This window comes from Argentina silus (assembly GCF_951799395.1).
Source record: "Argentina silus genome assembly, chromosome: 6".
NCBI lineage: Eukaryota > Metazoa > Chordata > Actinopteri > Argentiniformes > Argentinidae > Argentina > Argentina silus.
Genome location: NC_139660.1, coordinates 5,512,199 through 5,537,768, shown reverse-complemented (window position 1 = coordinate 5,537,768; position 25,570 = coordinate 5,512,199). Strand labels below are relative to the sequence as shown.

Sequence of the window (25,570 nt, the reverse complement as noted above, 5' to 3'; positions counted from 1 at the left end):
TATGAGAGGGGTGAAGATGTTAAGAGCCAGTATGCCCTCTGATCCACTGTGAAACTGGGTGCTATTAGACTTATAGTAGTGATCTTTAAATGTTAAATCTGGAGACAAACGAAATATCAAAGTAGATGTTTTTCAATACTATATATCTGGGTCAGGATGGATATTATCTCTGATCGTCAAAATTCCCATGTATACCATGGACTATAAATGTGACATTTACTGTACTTGTTTCACTAAGGGTTAGATCACTAAGATAATTCCTAGAATTGAAACAGTGTATGACTTAAAGATTCCAGATGTATTCTGAATCTGGAATGTGATGTCACATACACAAAGCCAATCAGAATCTATGGTACAAAGCCGGAGCAGTAGATGGACATGGATTTGGCACACTATTACAAATTTAGGCCGCATAATGCTGTGTTTGTTTCTCATGCACACTACTATCATGTCCATACTAAATCAGAGCATACTCTATCATTTATCAAGTGTCCTTGTCACTCAATGTGTCTGGGTTGGGGTCTATTTAAAGAGCTTTGAAAAGAGCATTCCGGAAACCTGATGACTGTTTAGACATGTTGTTCAATGCCATTGTATTTATTGACCACTTTATTTCAATATTTGTTTTTGTTTTGTATTACTTCCTGCTTGTGACAATGAAAAGTGATATTTAAAAGGTCATGTTTGAAGCAGCTTAAATGTGCCAAAAACACCTTGTCTGTAAATCAAGGGTTGAGGGATCTCAAAGGTTTCACTGACAACTCACAGTTTGGAAGTGGAATCCAGCTATGATCGCGTTCCCGGTGGTGAGCATCCACTTTTTGATGATGTTGGAGATTCTTAGCTGTAGGGCGTTATATTAGGGTTTTTTTAATGGGACTGAAATGCCCTCAGACGTTTGTGTTGATTTAATTTCTTTATAAGAAAAGCATGCTTTCTTGTGCATGGAGTTCACATAACAAGCTTTATTTGTTCGCCCACATTCTTTTAAATTTCCTTTTTTTTCTTCCTCCTGTGAACATTGACAACACAGAGCAGAAATGCATCCCTCTGGGCCAAGGGCTGGTGCACTTCCTGCCCCATTACAAAACCAGAACAAAGATTTGTAGCAAATTCCACATTTTTCTCCTCTAGCTTCCTCTGTGGACTTTACAGCCAATGCTGCCATTCAAGTCCAAGAGCACATTATCAGATTATGTCTATTGGGCAAAAGCAGGCAAGGAATGACATGCCCGTTCAAGAATTACCTAGGAATCTATTTAGCTTATTATAGCTGCAATGTGACTGGGAGTGTGTTCTGTTTCCATATCCTCTGCAGCAGCAGCAGCAGCAGCATCACAGGCTCTGCTGACCCAGTTCTGCTCATGAATTCTAGAACCCTCTGAGGGATTCTTATTATTTGTTCTTCTCCCACGTTCGGAGGAACTACTGCAGAAGTTGTGTTAATGAATATTCATTAAAAAAAAGAGGGTAGTCCTCCTTTATCTCTTTCTCTCTCTCTAGTCCCTTGTTTGGAACACAATGAAAACAGTGAATTTAAAGGCAGTGTAGGAGTGTGTGTGTGTGTGTGTGTGTGTGTGTGTGTGTGTGTGTGTGTGTGTGTGTGAGGGGGGGAGGGGGGCATCAGATGTTTCCTCTTCTAGTAAGATGGCCTCTTGCCTAGCTGAGTGGACGCCCAGACAGAATGCATGCTCCTCCTTAGGCCTTCAATGAGCAAGATGAAAGGGAGGTGAGAGAGCCTGAATGGTCTCATTGTAGAGAGGCTAGTGATATCCCTCTCTCTCCCCTTCACTCTGCTGCCCACATATCAGACACTATACACTGCACCGTTCTGTCACCATGGCAAACACACACACACACACACACACACAGGGTTCCTCACTCCCTGCCTCAGCACCATTTTGCGTAATTACCAGGTGCCTTTTTATGAAGGTGTTCAAACGTAATCAAGGAGATATCCCGAAGCCCTCTCACCTTGGCAACAAAAGGAACAAGCTCCAGGATGCCTTTCTTACGTTAGTGATTACTCAGCAATCTCTGCTTCTGGTTAAAGAGAGGGATATAATGGATCTTTTCTGCTGATGAGCGTTGAGTTTAAGAATACGAGGGAAAGAGGGGGTATGACACAGTAACGCAACTTAATGACAAAGATCGGAGGAGGGTGAACAAAATAAGTACATTTGTACAAAGATGAAACTTTGTCGTGTATCGTACAAGCACAATGTTGCAGGAGCTAGAGTAGTCTACATGTCTTTTATTAGGTGTAGACGTAACTGGGGACACTGTGGTAAAAGACGTTTTGTATACTAACAAGTAGCCTGTCCAATGCATTGATGCATTACTGTGCATAGGTCTGCATGAGAATTAACCGTTTTAGTACATATCTTCATGTTTTCTCAGAATAACTGTACCAAATAAATAATTCCATGGTCAACGCTCTTTGTCTGAGGCAGAACATAGAAATTAAAGCATCGGTACTTCTAGAGGTTTTGTATTTTATGGAATCTACCTTTGTTTAGGAGTCATGCTATATTATAACTGATGAGATTTTGTGAAATTTATTTCCATGAAGAAGATGAAAAAAGATACAATCTATTTCTGTATTCCTGCTTGTTAGTTAACTGCTCAATTTCAAATTAAAAAGTTTAAAAAAAAAAGTAGAGCTTTCTAAACAACTTTGCCTTTGTTGATCCATATCTTGAGCCTTGAGGGACCAAACAATTTAAAACAGTTATTTTTGGGTTGTTTCCCAATCAGTAAATAAACGAATGAAGCATTAATTGCAGTGTTGTCCCTCATTTCAACCTTTTAATTGTACGTAGGGAGGAAGAGGAAGGTGACAATGAAGATGCTGCTGCGACATCACTTCCTTTTCCCCTCGACTTCATCACACTCTGCTACGTGTGCTGAATTCCAAATGATAGATGCTAACTGGGATCCTTGGGATGACCCTACCCTTACCTTACCTGTTATAAGGGTTTCAACAATGGGGTGACAACTGTCGGCCAACTGTCGGCCATCCCAAGGAACCCAGTTAGCATTTTCCATTCCAAATGGCTTATCTGGGCACTCCATGTAGATCTCAAATGACTGGATAGGTGTAAGCAAATGTGTAAGAAATGTGGCAAAAATATCTATCGAAAGGCAAGGTGGACCTATTCCCATATTGCTGAAGCCTATCTGATCTTATGATATCCAGATCCAGATATATGGGCTAGGGTTCACATTGGAATAATTCAGCAGTCATGTTGTGCAACTATTCCCTCCAGGCGTGGAGACCTGAGAGTCTGACTCTTCTAACCTTCTGCTTGTAACTCAGAAGATGTTTGATATTCACCACAGTCAGGCCCATGAATTAACCATGACTCCACAGTGATTAGGATTCTAAATACATCACCAGGCAGAGAGAAAGTAGGGCAGCTGCCTTCAGAGGAACGACATCATCGCCTGTGACTCCCTCTCATCTCATTGGACGAAGTGAAACACGGCAGGGTTCCCTCTGATTCCCCCCAATGACTCATACAGCTTCACCAAAATGATTAAAACAAACCAATGGTGCTAATGTTTTATTCTCCACATTATCAAGAATCTAATCTTGTTACTATATAACTTCTCCTTTCTTTGCCCTTGGATATATCAACAATGATAATCTCTCCCATAGATGCATGCAAGTAAGAAAGGAGCCATTTTTCAGGTCTGTTTGAAGATGGCTGGTTCAGGAAAGGACACCCCAGCCCAGATCAATACAACGCCCCGGCTCTGCTCCACTCTGCTCAACTAAAAACAAGCTTGCAGCAGCGGGAGCCACACATCACCTTATCAAAGTCTACTCCCGTCCCCAACGACAACTCACCCGCCTATACACCAATCAGAATAACACATCAAAGCCAAGGTGAAGCAGATCGGGAGCAGAGGGAGACAGGGGGGAGTCTGTAGAGAGGAGGGGTAGCAGACGAGTGAAAGCAAATGCAGTTGTTTTATTACAGAATCAGAAGTGGAAAACAAAACACCTTTAATCAACAGAACTGATAAAAAAAATATCAGTGAAATGTCACACAGAACAGGTTGTTTGATTGACAAGAGAAACTGAAATCCTAAAAGCTACTGTAGGCTGGTTGAATTGATTTAACACCGACACAGTTACAAACATAGAGAAAACACATTACACACACCTGGTGAGGTCAGGGAGTGCATTTAATATAAATAATAACTAAAAACATATGGTGGGTGGAGGGGGGACAACAACAACAACAACAACAAAACAAAATCCAAGACACAAAATCAAAACCAAGCCCCAAAAGACATTCTTGAATAGATATGCTTGTATGCTCGGCTTGTAGTCTACAGTTCCCTTTCTTGCACGTCATCATGCCGTCATCTATTCAACTTTAACTGATCATTTATTATTACCAGTACAAATATTGTAGTTAATATTGAAATGATCGCATGTCATTCAATACACATCACAATGTGCGCTTAATGCTGAGTAACTGTAGGATAAACAGTGGCGTAGTCTAAAACGAACTACATTCATACAGTGCGAGAGGAGAGAGGGGCTCTTCGGGAGCCAAACACTGCGTCCCAATTGTCTGTCCGCGCCTTCCTCCTTCCTCGCCTCCTCCTCAGCTTAACTCCCCTTAGGTACTCTCCTCCAATGCTTTTGGAGAAGGAGGCGAGGAGAGAGGACGCAAGGAAAGACTAATCGGGAGGCAACCCTAGTAGTGTGAGAGTACGTAGCAGAGGGGGATATACTGTAGTCTTCTCCTGAACCTCTTCTCTCCGTTTCTCGCTCATGCTTGACTCTTGCATCATCACGCCGGTCTTCAGTAAAGATCAAGTGAAACCAGTGTAGTGCATGTCCTGCTATTGCATCCTTTGGACGAGTCGGTCAAAAACATTCATCTCCCCCACCACCAGCCGTCAGGAAGCGTGAGAGGGGCACAAACCTGCAGAGGGAATCCAAACAGAACCATCAGTCGACAACACACACACCTCACAGCCCCACCTTAGCAACAGCAAACACAGTCGTCGTGGGTTTTATCTGTACTAGACAGTCGACAGTGGGACATACGGTTGTGTGGTCGACAACGCTGGCCTCAGATGATAGGTAACTAGGGACGCACCAATCCGACCGCACTCGTGTGTCACCTCAGCTGTGCAGCAGTCAGTCGACCACGCAGGTGTTTGGCAAGATTTCTTTTTTTTTCATTTTTTTTTTTTTTTTTACAATTTTCCTCATGGCATCGATAACTCGGTAAAATAGCATTCCCTATCTCCAATTCCCAATCCAGGGTTTTAGGTCAATATCAGCCGTCATATCTAAGGCTCCTACCACTGCTGTTGTGCCCTTGAGCAAGGCACTTAACACCTAACTGCTCCAGCGGTGTCAAATTCCTACAATTGATGAGAATTGATTGCATGGCCAAATAAAGAGTCTTCTTCTTCTTCTGATACCAACGCATTTCTCTCTAAAGTAACCTTTCCTGAGACCTGTCAACCCTAGTGCCTGTGTGCCTTAGCTCAGTGGGTTAACTTGGTCTTGATTTCTGCGTATGAGCCCAGTGTGGTATCCGTCTGCGTCTACCCTCTGAAAGACCTCCTCACCCCCACTACCCCCCTGTACATGTTTCTCTCCTGTAAATATATATATGAAAAAAATAATAATAATAAAATAAAAAAATCCTTCTTCTAGCATTGTGACTGCCTATGGCCCCTGGTCCGAGCACTGATTACTTTATCTTATGATGACTGATGGATAGATGATTCACTTACTTAAACAAATGTATTTGTTTTGGATAAAGGCGTCTGCTAAATGCCGTAAATGTAAAATGTACCCGTCTCCAGCCCTTCCCCTCCCAGCTGTCTCTGTCTGTCTGTCAGGCTACAGTAGCAGGAGTCTTCAGGAACTGGAACAGCCGGGCTTTAGGAAACACTGTATATCCGGCCCAGTCCATTAAACTCAGTCAGCCTGTTAGTCACTCTGTACAAATTAATAGAGATAGGATGGTGCCCTCCTGCTCTGTCCCCTAACCCTCACCCCCGCCTCCACAGCTCACACACACACACACGCACACACACGCACGCACGCACGCACACGCACAAGCACACACACGCAATAAAAAGGCATCTTGTTATTCTAGGATGTCTCCGAGATGACGCGTAGGAGTGCGATCTCCCCCGATCTCCCCCATTCCCCCCCCTCTCCTCCCCCTCCACCCACACAAACGCACTCCCCGACTCTCTCCTGATTGCCTTTCAACAGAGCGGGTTCCAGGCACCGGGAGAATGCGTGGGAGATGCCTGCGATGACTCACAGAGGATGCCGCAGCCGCTCTGCTCACTATTAGCTGGCTATTCCATCCCTGGCTGATTATCTATCTGTAGCTGAATCACTTCACCAGCATCAGCCAGTAGGTACCAAAACGATGCAATCTCATCAGTCACAGGCTATCATTTTACATAGGCGAAGGCCTACATTCGAATTCAAAATGTGCAGTTCATAAAAACATCGTACGGCTGTTTAAAAAAAAATACCATTGAATCCCAGGGCAAACGCACTAATAGAAAAGCCAATTGTTTGTGTGCATATAGCGTTATCATAATGTTGGACTTGCACCACTGTATGTCCAAGTACCAATGAAACACACCATCGGAGCAAAAGGGCGGGGATGTTGGAACGTGCCACAACTGTAGGAGCATGGTGCCATGTGATCTTTCAGTCTCCTTCAGAAGGAGGAATGTTAGACGTGAGGCATGGGGAGCTTGTTAAAGAGTCTGAGCTGCTGCTCATGAGTCATAGAGAGAGAGAGAGGAGGGGGGGGGGGGGTCCACATGAATGGCCTGGAAAAGTAGGGTGTGAGAGACAGAAAAAAAACAGGGGGAGACAGAAAGAAAGAGGGAGAGAGAAAACCCTAGAAAGCTGATTATTCTGCGGCTTCCTCCCACGCAGTCCGCCCACACTCCTGCTCTCCTCCTCCTCCTCCTCCTCCTCCTCTTCTCCAGCCAGAGCATCAGGGCTCCTCTCCAACAGCCTGCCTCCCAAGCGCCCAGGGCTGCGTCACCCAGCTCTTCACTCCTCTCTCTCTGTATCTGTATCTGTCTCTCTCTCTCTGTCTGTCTGACTGTCTGTCTGTCTCTCTCCCCCAGAGACTAGAACACAGGCACCAGCAGTTCTCTACTTGTTTGGCTATCAATATACTCAGACTTGCTTTTAAGCTATCTATTGTTTACCTTTAGAGAGAGGACAAGGAAATCAGAACCACACACACGCGTACCATGAGTAATTATACCAGACCTGAGCTTGTTGTTTCTTTGTTTTTTTGGGACGTACATACACTCAATTACAGCAACTGTGGGTTTCAATTGGGGGATTACATGAAGAAAGAATTAGAGAGCCCAAATCCTACCCAGAGATCTGGGAGTCATTACAACTTATTCGTTAAACATGCATTGAGGTCACTGAGAGATTTCCTCACCCGTCTGTGAATGTGCCCCGGGGTGGGGGGGGCCGAAGGGGGGGGCTCACTGCTGTTTGCAGGTGGATAGCCTGCGGATGCGGCTGTAGGTAGAGGAGCCCACCCCTTTACGTGAGGGGTTGGAGGAGGAACTGGAGAGGCGCTCTGATCTGGACCTGGTCCTGCCAGCCAGGTGGTCCGTCTCAGTCTCTGTTCCGTTCACACACAGGCTCCTGAGGCCCAGGCCTGGTCCTGGTACCGGCCCCGGCCCCGGCCCAGGCTCCATCCCCAACCTGCCCTGGTGTCCGTCCTGCTCCAGCCCAACCTCCTGCACCCGCCCTGGGGAAGAGACAAGAGCAAAGGGAGGGGGTCACGGGAGAGTCAGGTCAGCAGATTCACCAGAGCTCCATACCCTCTGGGTGGAGGTTGGACGTTGGCACAGATCTAGGATCAGCTTCCTCACAGTAATGTAAATGTAATGTTAATGTCAATCTGATTACCCTTTAGAGTGGTTCTTTATAGGTTTAAGTTAGAAAATGACTTTACGTCAGTGTCATGGTAACCTCATCCTATTCCACTCCACATACTGTTAGCTATCAGGTCAGAGTGACCAGGGGAAGAAGGGAGGAGGGAGGGGGGAGAAGGGAGGAGGGAGGAGGGAGGGGGGAGAAGGGAGGAGGGAGGGGGGAGGAGAGAGGAGGGAGGGGGAGAAGGGAGAAGGGAGAGAGGAGGGAGGGGGGAGAAGGGAGGAGGGAGAGGTGGACAGGGAAGAGTGAGCAGCCTTGAAGCACAGTTTGTAGACAGACATAAACTGTAAAGACTTTTACAAAATGCAGGTCTATTTTTACCTGATGCTGACTATTCTGACTGATCTGGGTCTCTGCAAACATCATATCAGCCAAAGAAATCAAACGCTGAACTCACAGACATCTACCAGAATAGCAAAAAACATTGATTTCACACACTTTACATAGCTTGGGCCAGACAGAATAAATATTAAATATTTAATTTCAAACACGCCACAATACTTCATGCTATTTTCAGCCTCTCCAATGTGTGAAACTCAACCTGAAACAATCAAGATTTATTTCCTGCTGATTTTGATCTGCAATAGAAAAGTTCTTACAAATGGGTATTACACTAAGGAGTTGAGGGCAGCTTTGGCCTAATAAGTGACTAAATCCCATCATAAGCAGCCAGTAACCTGATTAAATTCACCATTAATGAACAGTATTCCCACGAGCACAACGCCCTGATGTCCAAGTCTACTGTACTGTAGAAGGTCTTGACTAAACCTCCCTATATCCTACTGGACACATTTGCTCTACGACAAAGCCAAAGAGAGCAGACTATCGTAAATATGGGAGTGATCTGCAGCTTGAGAAATTAAACAGTAGGTTAGTAAGTTAAAAAAGTAAGTAAGTAAAATAAGAATAAGGAGAAAATAAAATAACAACTCCCACATGAATTTCTACTCTAAAACCACGTCATAAATAACCCTCAATTTTCATGGATGGAGTTAAGTAGCAACCTTGTGAACATTCTCCCCGGGCTCACGAGGTACGAAGATGACTAAAAACAGCAACAATCAGGACCATAATCAACCAACATTTACACAAATTACACGTTTAAATCACCAATACAAGTGCTCTCCGCTTGAGGCAAAACACACACACTCACACACAACGTGCTCTGTGTACTGTCAACCGGGCTTACTGATCAGCCTCGGCCATAAATAAGTAATCAAAGTCAGAGCAGCAACACTCATCACCCTCATCGACATCCCCCCCACACTCCCGCCTTTTCCTTCCACCCCTGACTCTTTAATTGCGGGTGACCTCTCTGACTGGGGACACTGTGCCTGTGTCAATAACTCCCTCTCTCCCAGAGAGAGAGAGAGAGAGAGAGAGAGAGAGGGAGAGAGAGAGGTAGAGAGAGAGAGAGGTAGAGAGAGAAATATACAGTGCAAGTGTGACTAAACTGACTGCAGCAGGATGACTCACCCGGTTGCCATGGCAACCTAAACACTCGCTACTCTCTAAGTGTGTGGTGACAGCGAGCGGCGTGGGGAGAGGAAAAAAAAAAAAAAAAGAGAGAAATCCGGAAATCATTGAAAAAAAGGGGAGGTGTGGGGGTGGAGGGTGGAGGTAGGGGGGGGGGGTGACGCTGTGTCACAAACCGGACGACTTAAAGATACACCTGAGGCCATATGCCACTGCCTCCTCCTCCTCCTCCTCCTCCTCCTCCAGCATATCAATGGTTTCAGCCATGTCTGACTACGGTTTCTTCTTAACTGGGTTGCATTGTTGCACAGTGTGAGTGGGTGATGGGTTCTTTCTGTGCCCTAGATAGGCCAAACCAGTAGTTAGGCCAAACTGTTCAAACCACAGTCCAAATGTATGTTGTTAATGAGAGGAAGCCAACAGTACGATGAGACAGAGAAAAGTGAGTTATTCTATTGAAAGTGACTCACTGGCCCACGGTAAAAACAGACACAGACACTAGAGATGCAATCACAGACTGATCAGATCCTTTGGAGCACCGCATAGACATACATAGACAGACACATACACACACACAGCCTTACACACACACACAAACACAGCCTCACACACACACACAGCCTCTCACACACACACACACACACACACACACACACACACACACACACACACACACACACACACACAGCCTCTCACACACACACACACACACAGCCTCACACACACACACACACACACAGCCTCACACACACACACACACACACACAGCCTCACACACACACACAGCCTCTCACACACACACACACACAGCCTCTCACACACACACACACACACACACACAGCCTCTCACACACACACACACACAGCCTCTCACACACACACACACACACACACACACACACACACACACACACACACACACACACACAGCCTCACACACACACACACAGCCTCACACACACACACACACACACACACACACACACACACACAGAAAGGTTAGCTGTCACTGTTGGAGACACTAAAGGGGAAAAGTGGCGGTACTCTATAACAAGTGCACCTCTGACTGCTAAACACCTCTGACTGCTAAACACGCCAAATGATTTCATGTGGGACATCAGTCCATATGAACAATCCACATGAGGGGGAAGTGAGCAAGCTTCTTCTGGCCCCGAGGGGAGAGGCCGATGACGCGCGACGCGGCATGACACTGTCACACTGACACGACACCGTGGACCTGACACACAGGCAAAACACAATGACACACGGGCCCACATGCAGTCCAGTGGAGATGTGACAAAGGTTTCAAAGAGATTTCATGAGCAGACGCCAAGCAGTGCCTTGTCAACTCGTAGGAGCCTCAGCGATAGGGGCAATATGTCTCCAGCGTCCTGTAGGCTCCAACCAGCCTGGCTGGCTAGAGCCCTCCTGCACAAGATAAGAGTTTGGTCTACATCAGATTATCAGAGAAACAGCCAGGGGAGCCGGGACCCACTGGAGACAGAGAGGGACGTTCACCTGAGCATGGCTCATCAGACCCAGACGATCGTCTCCCATTACGTTCCTCCATCCAGAGATGACTGAATTACTAATCACACTAGAACACTGAGATCTCTCTCTCTCTCTTTCTTTCTCTCTGTCTGTCCCTCTCTCTTTCTCTCTCTCTGTCCCCCTCTCTGTCCCTCTCTCTGTCTCAAAGGTGGCTGACACAGAGATGGAGAGGAGAGGAACTGAGGGAGAGAAGGAGACTTGGAAATGAGAGGGGGAGAGGGAAGGGGAGAGAGAGAGAGAGAGAGGGAGAGAGGGAAAGCGGGAAAGGAAGAAGAAAGGACAGAATGGGGGTACGGAGACGGTGACGTGGAGGTATTTTATTGGCTGCATGACCTCCCTCTAGGTGAAAAGCAAATACCATGTCTAGACAGCAGTTGGTAAAAAAGAAAAAAATAATAATAAAAAAAAAAAAGTTTATATAACATAATATATAAAAGTTATACAACACTACTGATTGATGTTGAGTTCATATTTAATTCACCCTACTGATTTCTCTCTTCTTTTCCCAAATGTAAATCCCTAAAACATATCTGTTTTATACTGATTGAGCAGATCTTTTGTTGTTGGCATCATTAACATTTTACTTGAACTCCATGCGCTAGGACCTAGTATAACACGTCGTACAAATCATAAAATACGTTATTGGACAGTAGACAGTCTGTTAATGCCTGTTCATCTGTTATACCATCCTTATGACATTGTTATAAGGGCCCAAAAGGCTGAAGCTTAGTGTTGCTGTTAACTGTTCATGTTCTTTCAGCTCCCCAGCTCTACCAAATCCTCCCTCTGGTCCTGTGGTAACCACAACCCTCAGCCCTCGAGAGCTACAGGGCGTGCAGTCTTGTGTTCACACCCAGCACCAACACACCTAATTCAGCTAACAAAAGCCTGCACACTCGGGAAGTTCTCCAGAACCAGAGTTGGGGGGGACCCACGCTTGAGTCCATAAGGCTCTCACCTGGTAGACTGTAACAGTGACTGTACATGACATCATCGCCATAGAAGAGCTCATCTTCGTCCTCCTCCTCTTCCTCGCCGTAGCCATGCAGGTGTTCCAGGTAGGGCACCACGGTCATACTGCGCCACAGGTCCCTGCAGTCGGCACTGGGGGGCATGGGCACCGGGGGCTCCGTGGCAGAGTGTCTCTTTCGCACCCAGCTGGAAGGAGGGGAAACATGGGAATGACTAGGTGACGAGGGAAAATTTCCCAAAAAGTATAATCTTATAACATTCTAACTTTTTTTTTTCACATTAAAAGGTCAACCTCTTTTTTTTTTTTCCATATGACATTATAAGGTACCGTACATATTTCATTTTTGCCACCCCTTACAAAAGGGCCACGTCAGGCAGTTTGGCTTCCTGGCTCTTCTTGAAATGTATACTCAAAGAGCGGAAGCACTGAGTGGTGCGTTAGTCATTGGCGTAGCCCTTTGGGAAGGTAATTCCAGATATAGCTAGGAGCAATTCACAATGAAATGTGTTGAAAGGTTGTTTGACTCACTGGCAAACAAAAGCCGGTGAAGGGGGTTCGGAGAGTTATATTTGACTCTGGGCGCTAACGTTACGAATAGGCTAGCCATGTCACACTGCTGGTCTCTATGCTGAATGAAATGTCGTACGTCACGCCATACGTCACGAAATAATGTATCCGCCAAAATACCATTTTTATTTTTTTTAAATATGTTTTTAGGCCATTTTTGCTTTATTGGGATAGAGACAGTAGAGACTGACAGGAAGGATGGGTGAGAGAGAGGAGGGATGACATGCAAGATCGATTCCGTCGAGGGTCGGAATCGAACCAGGAACCTTGCGATTATGTGGTATGTGCATTAGTGTGCTACGCCACTAAGCGCCCTGGGACTTGAATCATTGTGCAACAACCAGGATGTCGTATAATCAGCTAAAAAACATCAACATGACAATAATTCTTAAGACTGTAATACGGACGACATGAGACGTGAGGCATATTCTTCTCAGCCATGCTGCTGTACACATGGAGCATCCATAACATCACAGCTCTTCATCCTCTGATAACACACAACTTAAGTCCCTACGTCAGACACACCTTTTATTTGCTCGACAAGCCAGATTATTATAAAGCTGGAACACAACAGACAGACATGAGGTCCTCGCTGGACCATGTGAAGAGATCACGACGGGGCGATATGGCTCTGAGCATGACGTGGAGAGAAGCATGGGGCAAGCTCTGGGCTGTGTGTGTGTGTGTGTGTGTGTGACATGCATGACATCTATGATAAAGAGGGTCGTGTCAGCTGGCACTTCGTTGGAGAGTGGGTTCTCTCTTTCTCGCGTTCACTTACTCACCTACTGACCGAGGCGGTGGCACACACACACGCACACACACACACACGCACACACACACACACGTACAGAACGAACACACACACACACCGGCTGGAAACAGCGGGGATCTCCCAAGAGCTCACCCGTCTACACTATGAATGTTAAAGAGACTCACTAACTAACTAATTACTATTATATAACACTACATCTACACTCCCCAAGATATTTAAAAACTCTTAACAGTGAGTTAAAAGGGAGTCTAGTAAGTGACAGAGAAAGCCCAGAGTTCTCTCAGACAGTGTCAGCCAGCATATCAGCGGCATTGAAGACAACAAAAGCCGAGCAGCAAGGTTCCATATTACAAGAAATACGTGACGAAGGCTTTATTCAGGCCCGCCTCGCTGCAGTACCCCAATTTAAGCTGACATTTTGGGGGATAAAGACCCAGATGTACGCTTCCAATTGCCAGATAAAGTGACTAGAGCAACAGCCCGCCGTACGTAACGAGCAGCTTCCTGTCGGTAAGAGGGGTGAGTAATGGTGGAGGTGGAGAGATGAGGAGACCTTGGCCTGTTGTTTCGTAACAACTCAGCGAGCGTCAGCGATGACAGTCGAGCCATGGGGGCACGAAGGTAGGTGTGTGTGTGTGTGTGTGTGTGTGTGCGTGTTCTGTACAGTTTTGTGTGCGTGTAGGTGTGTGTGTGCGTGTTCTGTACTGTTTTGTGTGCGTGTAGGTGTGTGTGTGTGCGTGTTCTGTACTGTTTTGTGTGCGTGTTCTGTACTGTTTTGTGTGTGTGTGTGCGTGCGTGTGTGTATCATTAAAATAACTCCTCCTTATGTTTAATCTACACACCAACGTCCATGATCTTTTCCAGAACAGACTTTTTTCTTTTTTTCCTTCCCTATGACTGTGGGCACTCCTACTCACTTCCATTCTCTGAGTCTGATCAAGTGCTACCAACCACTCTCTTCCACCTCCGCGACTTACATAAAAAATAACTACTCAATAGACGAAACAACGGGCAGTAGCCAGCAGTAGACAGCGACTTAAGCAACTGATCTTTTAACTGCGGTGAGCGGTGAATAAAAAGCAGCCAAAATGTACTTTCTTTGTACTTAATGAGAGTGTGTGTGTGTGTGTGTGTGTGTGTGTGTGTGTGTGTGTGTGTGTGTGTGTGTGTGTGTGTGTTTGTGGGTGCGTGAGATAGAAAGACAGTCTGAGGGTGTGTTAAGGGGTAATATGCTTTCCAACCTGCATATGCAGCCTAGTGTAACAGATACACCTTGAGAAGGGGCCCACCTCCGGAGCTGCTGGGCTCCAGCATGGTGTCTCTCCCCACCACTGTAACTCCCCCTTAATGGTCATATTTGCACAGAGCAGGGTAATTAATTTTAAAGACCCATCTGCCCTTTTGCTTGTTTAAATATTTATACAGTCTCTCTTTTCCAGCCTCTATTTACTCCCTCCTTCCTTCTCCTTTCTGCTGATTTTGGCTTTAATAAGACAGCAGCACATCGGAGCTGAGGGGGAGATTGATTTGATAGTGCTGATTCATTAATAGCTGTTGTCGTTGACGTGTCCAACGAGCAGGAGAGGAACGGGGTTGGACATCGGTCGTCTAATTGGATCTAGGCTCGCATACATTAATCATTAACTGACGGCTATAAGAGAGAAAACATCCCGTCACGATGAACAACGCTTCTACTTCTGACCCGATACGTCACACATGTAAACACATACAGTATTGGCTGCTGGGTGAATACACTTGGAGAGGACTGTGCTATGCTGTTTTAAACACAGATCAAATGGGTTACGACCTATAGGCTAACTGTAGCCCGGTTCCAGATCTGTGTGTGCTTCAGCCAACAACAATTACTGTCGTTGCCGTGTGTGTGCGTGCGTGTGTGTGTGTGTGTGTGTGTGTGTACAACAAGACCTCCCTGTTTTCATCCCTGACATCATTTCTCTCTCATTCAAGTTTGCACCCAATACAGTGAGTCAAAATGAAATATGATTTTAAAGCAGTTTGGAGCCGCCCACAGTGAAAGGATGAGGTTTCCCCCCCCCCCTCTCTCTCTGAGAGCTTTCACATCACACCAGTGCACTTATACGCTTCAGTCATTTGTTGCCATGGTAACTGCAACCAGCATTCACAGGAGCATCAGCCCTTGTGTAGTCAAGAGTCTTTAAGGGGCTACAAAAAAATACTGGAAAGTTAGGAGGGGGGGGTGGGGGGGGTAATCTAGCATTTCTGTGCCTAGTCAATCCGACTGATGCCTTTGAAAGTGCATCTCATTAGCCTTGACTTTGAATCAAATAATGAAACCTTTTACCACCAAATTTCTTTCAAGTTCTCTGTGACATGTTAAAGCCGTGTGAAGAAGGTTGTGGTGAATTGGTTATAATTCAAACAACAGCCTATAGATTATATCTACATATATTTCCTTTTGTTGTTACACAACAGCTCCACTGGGTCCCCCCCTACATCAGTCCCACTTAACTTAGAATACTGACAAAAAAATGCTTGGCTTTATCTAATAATGTTTCTAATGTTTTGACTATTAGGATGCCAGAAGATTCTGAAGAAAACATTCCTGGGGAAAAGATAAGAGTGAGATACACATCTCCATCACTGAGCAGGGTGTTCTGTCGCAGAGGTAAAGGTGCTTGGTTATCCAATGGTCCTGTTTAATTCTAACTGAACAGGCTTATCGCCACATCTCTCCAGCACAGGCCTGGGCAAACATACTGTACAGGCTGATGAAAGGGTTAGAACAAACAGGGGCTGAAATTATCATAAAACTATTATTTCCACCACAATGGGCCTGTATAAGAGCCGGATAGGACAGACAGGGAAGGGCCAGGGCCACACATCTCTTTATCCTGTTCCACTACATCCATTATAAATATGATGACAATTTGGCATTCAGAAAAAAAAAAAAAAAAAAAAAAAAAAAAGAAGATGCAAATGACAACAAATTTATCACAAAAGAGGAGCTTGTAACCTCCAGCATATTACATTCATCATGTGCTGCACGGAAATAGACTGAACATCACTCATCGCACAAGGTTTCCAACTCATCTCCAATGTAATTTGCACTCCAATTTGGAGCACTCTTCTCAGCATGTATGGAGATGAGTTCAACTGCTGCTTGAGAAACAAAGGGAGGCAGGATTACTTACTTGTGTTGTCTGATGTGTTGTATAGAGAACCTCTTGGCAGGGTCATATTCAAGCATTCCTGGAATAATATTGGAATAAAATATTATAATATATAATACATATATACACACACACACACACACACACATATATATATATATATATATATATATATATATGCACAGTACCAGTCAAAAGTTTGGACACACCTTGCCAAGAGTGTGCAAAGCTGTCATCAAAGCAAAAGGTGGCTACTTTGAAGAATCTAAAATATAAAACAAATTCTGGTTTGTTTACTACATAATTCCATATGTGTTCCTTCATAGTTTTGATGTCTTCAATATTAACCTACAATGTAGAAAATAATAAAAAAAAATATATATAAAGAAAAACCATTGAATGAGAAGGTGTGTCCAAACTTTTGACTGGTACTGTATATATATATATATATATATATATATATATATATATATATATATATATATATATATATATATATATATATATATATATATATATATGTGTATGCCTTGTAAACTCTCCGTAAAAACAGTAGAACAAGCAGATATAGTGGCACAATCATAAGAAAAATAAGAAAATGAAAACACAGTATGCAGATGGTATTTAGTAACCAGACTGAGATCTACCTCTTAACAGATCTGACAGAAGTGGGCCACAGTCCTCTGGGATACTGCATTCTCCTCTACCAATGTTCTCAAACAGCTTATAGATGTTGTCTCCTTCGAACGGGTACAAGCTTGTCGTAATGTTATATCTGGAAGAGGAATGACAACAAAATAAATAACTAAATTACAATTCAAATCACACATAAATTACAATGGTAATTACAATTCTAATTATCTTGATAACGCAGCTGTAAAACAATGCTGGTTAATTGTGCTCGGAAAGGCAGTTCCTTTGTAGAAGAAGTGTGACTCACAGTGTGACTCCTGCGGACCAGATGTCCACTTTGAACCCTGAGAAGGTGTCCAGGCCGTTGGCGATCTCTGGGGGCTGGAACGCCGGCGAGCCTTGGCTTGTACAACACGTGTCATCCTCCGCAAACGGCTCCAGAGCCTAGGAGAGAGGGGATGAGAGAGGAAGAGAGGAGAGAGGGGACAAGAGAGGAAGCCAGGGGAGAGGAGAGAGGAAGCCAGGGGACAAGAGAGGAGGAGAGAGGAAGCCAGGAGAGAGGAGGAGAGAGGAAGAGAGGGGAGAGGAGAGGAGAGAGGAAGCCAGGAGAGAGGAAGACAGGAGAGAGGAAGCGAGGGGAGAGGAGAGGAGAGAGGAAGCCAGGGGAGAGGAGAGAGGAGGCCAGGAGAGAGGAGGAGAGAGGAAGCCAGGAGAGAGGAGAGGAGAGAGGAAGACAGGAGAGGGGAGGAGAAAGGATGACAGGAGAGGGGAGGAGAGAGGAAGCCAGGGGAGAGGAGGACACCTGGGACTTCAACATCAACGACATCGACATCAACACGTCAAGCCAGCCATTATCAGCTGCATGCCAATCTACCACCCGCTGCAAATGCCTTTTCAACCTGTCAGCGTCATTGATGGTCAGATGTTACTTCCTAGTCAATGGGGAAAAAAACTCTAAAGAGAAAGACAGAGTGCCATGTTTTGGTGGTAAAACACATTATGTATCCGATACGTATCCAAAATGCAGCATGAAGAATGCCACAAAGATAAGATATATTCAGTTCATGCTAACACTTAACAATGCAGAAAAGCCCCCCCCCCCCCCCCCCCCTTACCTCTGCCACTCCCAGGTCAGAGATCCTTAGTGCCCCATCTGTTGTCAGGAGCAGATTCCCCGGTTTAATGTCTTTGTGAACTATTCCCTGGCTGTGCAAGTATTCTAATCCATCTAGCAGCTGGCAAAAGTACCTAGGGGAAAAAAAACAACGACAACCATGACAACTGTATTAACTTTCCCTGTAAAACTTGGCCGTTCGATCCAGTACTTCTGGAATCAAATCATTCCCTCTTTATAGTAGACTGCTGCTGACACCATTGATTCACACACTGCTGTCTCCAGGTCCACCCAGCTGAGATGAAAGGGGGTTCTGCTCGGGTCAGGTATCCATTACAACATATGGACAACGACTCACAGAGAGATGAAAGACCAACATGACAGACAAACATACCCATGAGCTTGGAACACTGGGAACCTTTTTTCCGGAACACTGTCCAACATCTCCTGCATTCCGCACACACAGTATTCCATCACCATATACGTGCCAGGGGGTCAAGGAAATTTTTTTTAAAAAGGTGGCAGTGATAAAATGGAAACATACACATCATAAATGATCAATCAAAGACCTTTTTTCCCGGCAGTGACAGTGGCATGGAAAAACAAACGTGTTATATCCACATCATCTAAACATGTGTACACATTTGACCCCAATGACTTTTGAGTGCAGCTTTAATATGTGGTTGACTAGGTAATCAATACAACTACGTATCAACAATGAAACTAGGTATCTGGAAATCTTTTTTTTTTTTTTTTTTTTTTTAAATCGACCTATTAAATGGACACTTCAAGGGATGAACATACTCATCTATCTTAGAATTAGAACTTCAAATAATGCTCTGAATTCTGCACTCAGACTTTACATTTAAACAAAGCTTCTTCCCCCATGCCATCAGGATCATCAACGACGACCCCACCAGTGCCCCCCTCAAGTCACTCACACTCACTGACATCATAACACATACGCACACACATAATTACCCATTGCAGACTCATCTTACACTGTAATTAACTGTACTGCCAACCTGTCATTGCCATTGTATAGTCATTCCATTGTGTACATTGCTTATATTGCTGTTTATATTCTATTTATTTCTTAATTTATCGTTGCACTCCTCTGTGGCACTATCACTTTCACTGCATACTTGTATGCACGTGACAAATAAAGAATCTTGAATCTTGAAGGCGCATCCTGTGCAGTACCCAGCCAGCGCAGCGGGAGGTGTGCTGTGTGGTGCTGTACGGAGGAGAAGAGCGCTGGCCGGGGTATTTCCATCCTGTTGAGGAGACCGGGTAAACAGCTAGGGCTAATGACAGGCACGATGACACAGTGGGAGTCCCTTAGTCACGACTGCGTCAGTGACCCTCTCTCTCGACGGGAGGGGGAGGGGAAGCAGGGGTGAGGGTGTGTGTGTGTGGGGGGGGGGGGGGCGGGGGGCGGGGGGGGGCACAGTATGAGCAGCTCACCCGCATTAAACCTCCCATAATTAACTGCTGGGGGGGACGGGGACAGGGGGACCTCACATGACCAAGCAAGAAAAACACACAGGAAGGTAGAGAGGGAGAGAGGGAGGACAGGGAAGGGGAGGAGGGGAGGAGGGGACGCAGTCTGGCTCGTCACTTCTTCTGCCCCCATTGCCGGTTCAATCAGTAACACACATTAGGAGTAAATTGAGTGAATAGATGATGCAGGCTGCAGTCAGACAGGGGCTGAAAGAGCAATTACCACTACTGGGCGGCTGGCTGGGCCCCGGTGCAGCCACCTGACGTAGGAGCCCTGAGCCCAGACTGGCACTGTGTGGCTGGGTGGGTGGGTGGGTGGGTGGGTGGGTAGCTGGGTGGGTGGGTGGGCAGGTGGGCGGGGGGAGAGGGGGGGGGTGGGAAGCAGAAAACACTACTGATGGAAAATGTATTTTGTTGCTGAGGCTGGCGTCCTTGAAATTCAGTTTTGGAACAGAGAGTGTGTGTTACGCCTCCCGGCTTGATATAAATGATGGGGTGACTAAATCATATGGTTTCAGCATTCTCTTTAGGATGGTGTTCTCTTCAGGACGATGTTCTTTTTAGAAGTGCCTAGAAGCTGAAGCCACAGCTCACGTCCTTGACATTGAATTCTGGGTATTCCACACAAACAACTCTATTTTTTTCCTTCCTCCCGTTTTTCCTCCCCACTGCACTTTCACGAAGGTAATACATACTGACCTATGCTGCCAATGCACAAACAGTAACAACACACACACACACACACACACACACACACACACACACTCAGGAGAGATGGAGCTGGGAAATCACGTCACAGACGAGAAAAACAGACCAATTTACACTCGGCTATAACAACACAATCTCCACTGGGACTTGTCAGAGAGGACAGATCCCATCAACTCAATCTGATGACTCAGCAACGAAAAACGACAAACAAAACCAAATGGGTTCGCCCGTGCCACAACGTCTTGTAGTTTTGACCAAGTCATAATTACCTGTTCTGAAATGTCAACTGCCATTTGTTAGGCCTGATGTTGAATGTCCAGCTGAATCATTAATGCCTCTAAAGAGCAAATGGTGAGCAGTCTTAAGTGTTAACTGTGTAAAAATCAATTGGAGGCCCTTTTAATGTCAAAGACATAAAGGGTAATGAGTGTTTTAATAATGTAATGTGGAGTAATGTGGAGCTGCATACTTCAGAGGACCCTGCAGAGATTATTAGAATCAGACTGAGAGAGGGAGGGTGGGGAGGCAACAAAAGAGAGAGAAATGCCTTATGAAGTCCATTTGATGCTCGCTTCAAGTTGGGTTTTTTTTCCCCCTAACAAGCCAAGAGAGCCCCCCTGTGGTCATACAATAGAACTACAGCAACATGAGACATCACCACTGATGGCACCCCCCATTCTCCTATGAAGAGGTGGAGGTGAATCTAGGTAGAACAGTACCTGCAGTATCTGTGTTCCGTTCCATCTATGTCAGTTTACTGTAATGCACCATGGGACAAAGTAAACTTCTAAACTGTGAGTGAGATAACCCAACTAAAACACAAGTCATTGTGCTTGGGGGAAGAGCACATGCACTGAAGTACACAGTTCAAGTTCTATAACTTGCAAGAGATCACTATAGTCACTCATCAATGATTTCCAAAAGGATATATCTTTTGCTTCTCCTCGTTGTACAAAACATCCACCAACTGGATCACATTTTTGTGCCGTAATCTTCCAAGCAGCTGGATCTCTCTGTGAAAGAAAAAGAAGAAACGTGTTGAAGAAACGCTGACAGGAAAGGGTAAACATATGATTGCAGTACCTAAAAAAATGAGCCACATCATCTACAATAGTTAAAACTAAAATAAATACTGCCAGAGAAGTTTATACAAACTTGACATGTTTTTGTCCTTCTGGCAAGATATGGAGAGCATGATCTTATTATAAAAAGCCATCATTACATCATTTCACAGTCGTTGAGGAGCTAAATTTAATCACACTTCAATCAATAGTAAGGTTGATATTACTCCCCGTGATTCCTCAAGGGCAGAGCAACTCACACACTGTGTGACTGGAAACCGTAATGACACATTCACACATCACAATCACCAAAGCACTTCTGCTCAACCCGAACGTGCTTTAATTGCATTAAGCCAATAAGTGAGAATTAAGCCTATATGTGAGAAGACATTATGAATCAGCCAAGCCTATTACTTAGAAGCAAGTTAAAAAAAAAAACAATGAACCACCCAACATAGTTTATAGCTGTTGACATACTTTTTAACATTTGCCTCCCCGTTTGGGATTCTCCTCAGCTTCTTCTTCTTGAGTATCTTCACAGCTCTCCTGCAGAGCATCTCCGAGTCCAGCATCTCCTTCACTTTGCCATAGGACCCCTCCCCCAGCAGGTCTCCCATTAGATACTTCCCAATGAGCTTGGCCCTCTTCCTCCGAGGCTGGTAGATCACCTCTGTGGAGTCGATGCGGTGGATGAAGGTGTCCATTCCCATCAGCTCGTTCTCCAGATACTCCATCTGCTGGAAGTCCTCGTCGTCACTCATTGTTCCCCCCCCCCCCTCCCTCCCCCGCCCAGGGATTCAAGGTATGCAGGGACTCTTGACTGTACAGCAACTAATGTTTCTAGATGCCCTTACTGTACCTTACAGAAACACTTTACTCTGTGAGGAGTGTAGGTCATCCAAAAGTGTTCCTCACCGCACTCTAGATACCCTACGGTAGGACGAGACTAAAGGTATGTGTGAGCTCCACAAGACTGAATACGAATGCAGACTGATGTGCTAAAACTGTGGATGCAGTGACTGCAGGGACCGTGATAGAATGTTCACCCCTTAGCCTGCTGACATTGCAACACTGCCTGTGAAGGGTGTCCAGAGGGACCAGTGGATGATGTGTCGGTGTCTGGTATTACAGCGTCTGGCTCAGGTCTGAGTGAATCAGTATAGCTAGGATTTGTTGTCAGATGATACAGGCCTATTCTCTCCTTCTTAGCCATGTCCTTGAAAGTCCAGAAAACAGTATTGTGATGAGTGCATCCTTCTTTGGCTGTTGATCAATAATTAAGTGATCGTATCTAGTTTGCATGATTGCAGTCATTCAGCAGCAACCAAATGTCCTTCCTTGCTAATCATTGTCTCAATGGCAGGTGTCAGACAGCTTCAGCGGTTGCAAGGCTCCTTGGCTCTGTAAAACAAACATAAACAAATGCAGAAACATTCTGATATGGAACACCTAGATGAAGACAGGCTGGGACTGCAAGCAATTACTTTGGAGAAAACGTGATGCTTTAGCCTTAATACTCACTGTAAAAGGTGCAGCCAAAAAGCTGTGCAGTACTCATCAACGTCAATTTTGCTACAACACTCGCCAGCTAGCCAGCTTGCTCAAAGACAGTTGCTTGCTTGCGGCAATGCCAATGTTATTACCAAGTAGCTACTGTAGCTAGCGTTTATAAGCTAGCAACCACATACGAATAGCTAGCTAATCATTCGTTTACTTCTCTGGCTATGTCCTTCTCTGTTTTATTTTCGGGTCTAAAACAGGCTGTAAAAAGGGTTAACATTACAGATTATTTTATTTCGCTGTTGCCATACCAGTTAGCGACTGTCTATGAAGAAATGCTGGGCTGTCAGAAACGCCTCCATCTTGTTTACATACTTAAACCATAGAGGTTTACCCACGTGGAAATGAAAAGATATGTCAACCGCTAGGAATTGTGGTATAGAAAAAGGTCGACGAGATCCTCCAAGGAGTTATTGTATTGTATCAAAAATGATTCTGGGCTGGCTACCATTGTTAGGTCCAATGACACTTAAATAAATCCAAATTCAAGTCAATTATTATTGATTAATGTTCATGGTAAAAATATTTTCCTCCTATTTGTCTTAGGGTCCCCTTATGTTTGTGGATGTTAGGTCAACGCTCACCAGTTGATGGCAGCACTGGTAGATGATATCCCTGGACCTCAAAATTCTAGCACACAGGGGGATAGACAGGTAGGCCTAGACAAAAACAATGTGTTAAAAACATTGCTTTAATTTTGTGTTTACCAAATGACACACATTTACCTCAAGATCTTCAATGCTTATTATCTTACAACAGTTCTCCAACTTCAAAGGTCCCAGTTTTGCGTCACCAATTCACCATAGATTATATTCATTATTTATAGACATTAGAAGTGGTTCATCTGAATGAGTTAGCTATCATGCTGTATTCGTCTGTGTGGCCCAATGATCCAAACCATGTGAGCTACAGCAGTGACCCAGGGCTTCCGCAGCCCACCCACAACACCTCTCTCTCGGGTCAGCAGCATTCCATCTGGGCCCTGGGGGATCTTCTGTACAGCAACAGAAGGCAACATCATTCACAAGAACTTACAGAAACAGCATATGCTACTTTACTTTTCTCCACCATCAAAGAACCGACATTAAAGCCACAGGGAGACAGATGAGAAGATTGACAAAACTTTGGCTTGAAAGCGGTATCTTCATACCCCACAGCAGAGACGGGGTTAGAGGGAGCAGGGGGAAGAAAGAGATTGCTGGGGATGCCGCTGAAAGGTATTCCATGTTGACAGAAGGCTTCTCGCCATGTGTTTTTTTATGATGCATCTCTCTCTGAAGTGGGGCTCCATTATAAACAACCAGAAGGAGGAGAGTGAATGTTCATGTGGATGAAATGGTACTGAGGCTCTTATCTGTCACTTTGATTTAGTGGTTCTATCTGTGAAATGAACAGTATAGACCACCTCTAAGCAACAGTCACCTGTCATTGCCCTCTCATGCTAATGTTTTGCATCTGCCTCTCTCTCTCTTGCTCTCTCTCTCTCTCTCTCTTGCTCTCTCTCTCTCTCTCTATCTCTCTCTCTCTTTATCTCTCTCTCTCTATCTCTGCCTCTCTGCTTGTCTGTCTGTCTGTCTGTCTTTCTTTCTTTCTCTCTCTCTCTCTTGCTCTCTCTCTCTCTCTCTCTCTTTATATCTCTCTCTCTCTCTTTATCTCTCTCTCTCTATCTCTCTGCCTCTCTGCCTGTCTGTCTGTCTGTCTCTCTTTCTCTCTCTCTCTCTCTCCGCTCTTGGTGAGCCTACTGGCTCTGTTGGGGCCACCAACAGTGTCTTTTATAATTTCGCTCCAACTCATAAACAGTGAAAAAGCCTGTCTTCCTTGCCCGAAGGCAGCAGATACCCCATCTCTCACCAATTGTGCAATTATCTAACCACATCCAAGACACGATTAGTACCATGTGAGGGTGGAAATGATCTATGGGAATGATGTAGCCTATAGTATCTGTTTCATTTCCCTGGGCTGTTCTAATTAAGCTTCTGATTCACTTTCCCATTGGTTTACGTTATAGCATTCCAGGATAATTCTAAGGGAATGAGTAACGCTCATTGAATCCCTTTATTTATTTCGAAATTAACCCAGGGGAAATTCAGATATGCATCATTGGCACACAATGAAGCACCACTGTGCCTGTTTTATCTACACGTGTGCGATGAGCCTGCTGTAAGCTACATTGAAAAATAATTTAACGTTCAGAAATGTACTGTAAAGTGCGACCCTACTATAACAATAATAGACAGCTCCCTGATCACTGAGGGGAAACAGTTTCAAAACCATTAGATCCAGCACGTCTATATGCCACACTGGTGAGTGAACACATTATTTCCCGTCTCTGGAAATTGAGTCAGACGTAAAACACTGTTCATCCCAGCATTGTAACTGGCTGAGAGCATCGCCCAACCCAGCAGCATAATTCACTCCGGGCTAAATATTTATATAGAGGGGAACGGCATCACTTACGCTACAGCACATTCATTCACGAGAGAACTCAACGCAACTCATCGGTTCAAATTATTAAC

At 44.9% G+C, this 25,570-nt stretch overlaps 1 protein-coding gene across 1 annotated transcript; it reads right to left on the bottom strand.

Moving 5' to 3' along the window:
• Nucleotides 1-3,957: 3,957 nt before the first annotated feature.
• LOC310806356 (serine/threonine-protein kinase STK11-like) lies at nucleotides 3,958-22,242 on the bottom strand. The gene is made up of 10 exons (XM_083672412.1): nucleotides 21,972-22,242; nucleotides 21,363-21,446; nucleotides 18,617-18,706; nucleotides 18,224-18,356; nucleotides 17,416-17,552; nucleotides 17,123-17,250; nucleotides 16,497-16,554; nucleotides 11,967-12,166; nucleotides 7,476-7,793; nucleotides 3,958-4,946 (listed from the first exon to the last, which is right to left on the bottom strand). The coding sequence occupies exons 1-9, from the start codon at nucleotides 22,226-22,228 to the stop codon at nucleotides 7,522-7,524; spliced, it is 1,359 nt and encodes a 452-aa protein (XP_083528538.1). The 5' UTR covers nucleotides 22,229-22,242; the 3' UTR covers nucleotides 3,958-4,946; nucleotides 7,476-7,521.
• Nucleotides 22,243-25,570: the final 3,328 nt, after the last annotated feature.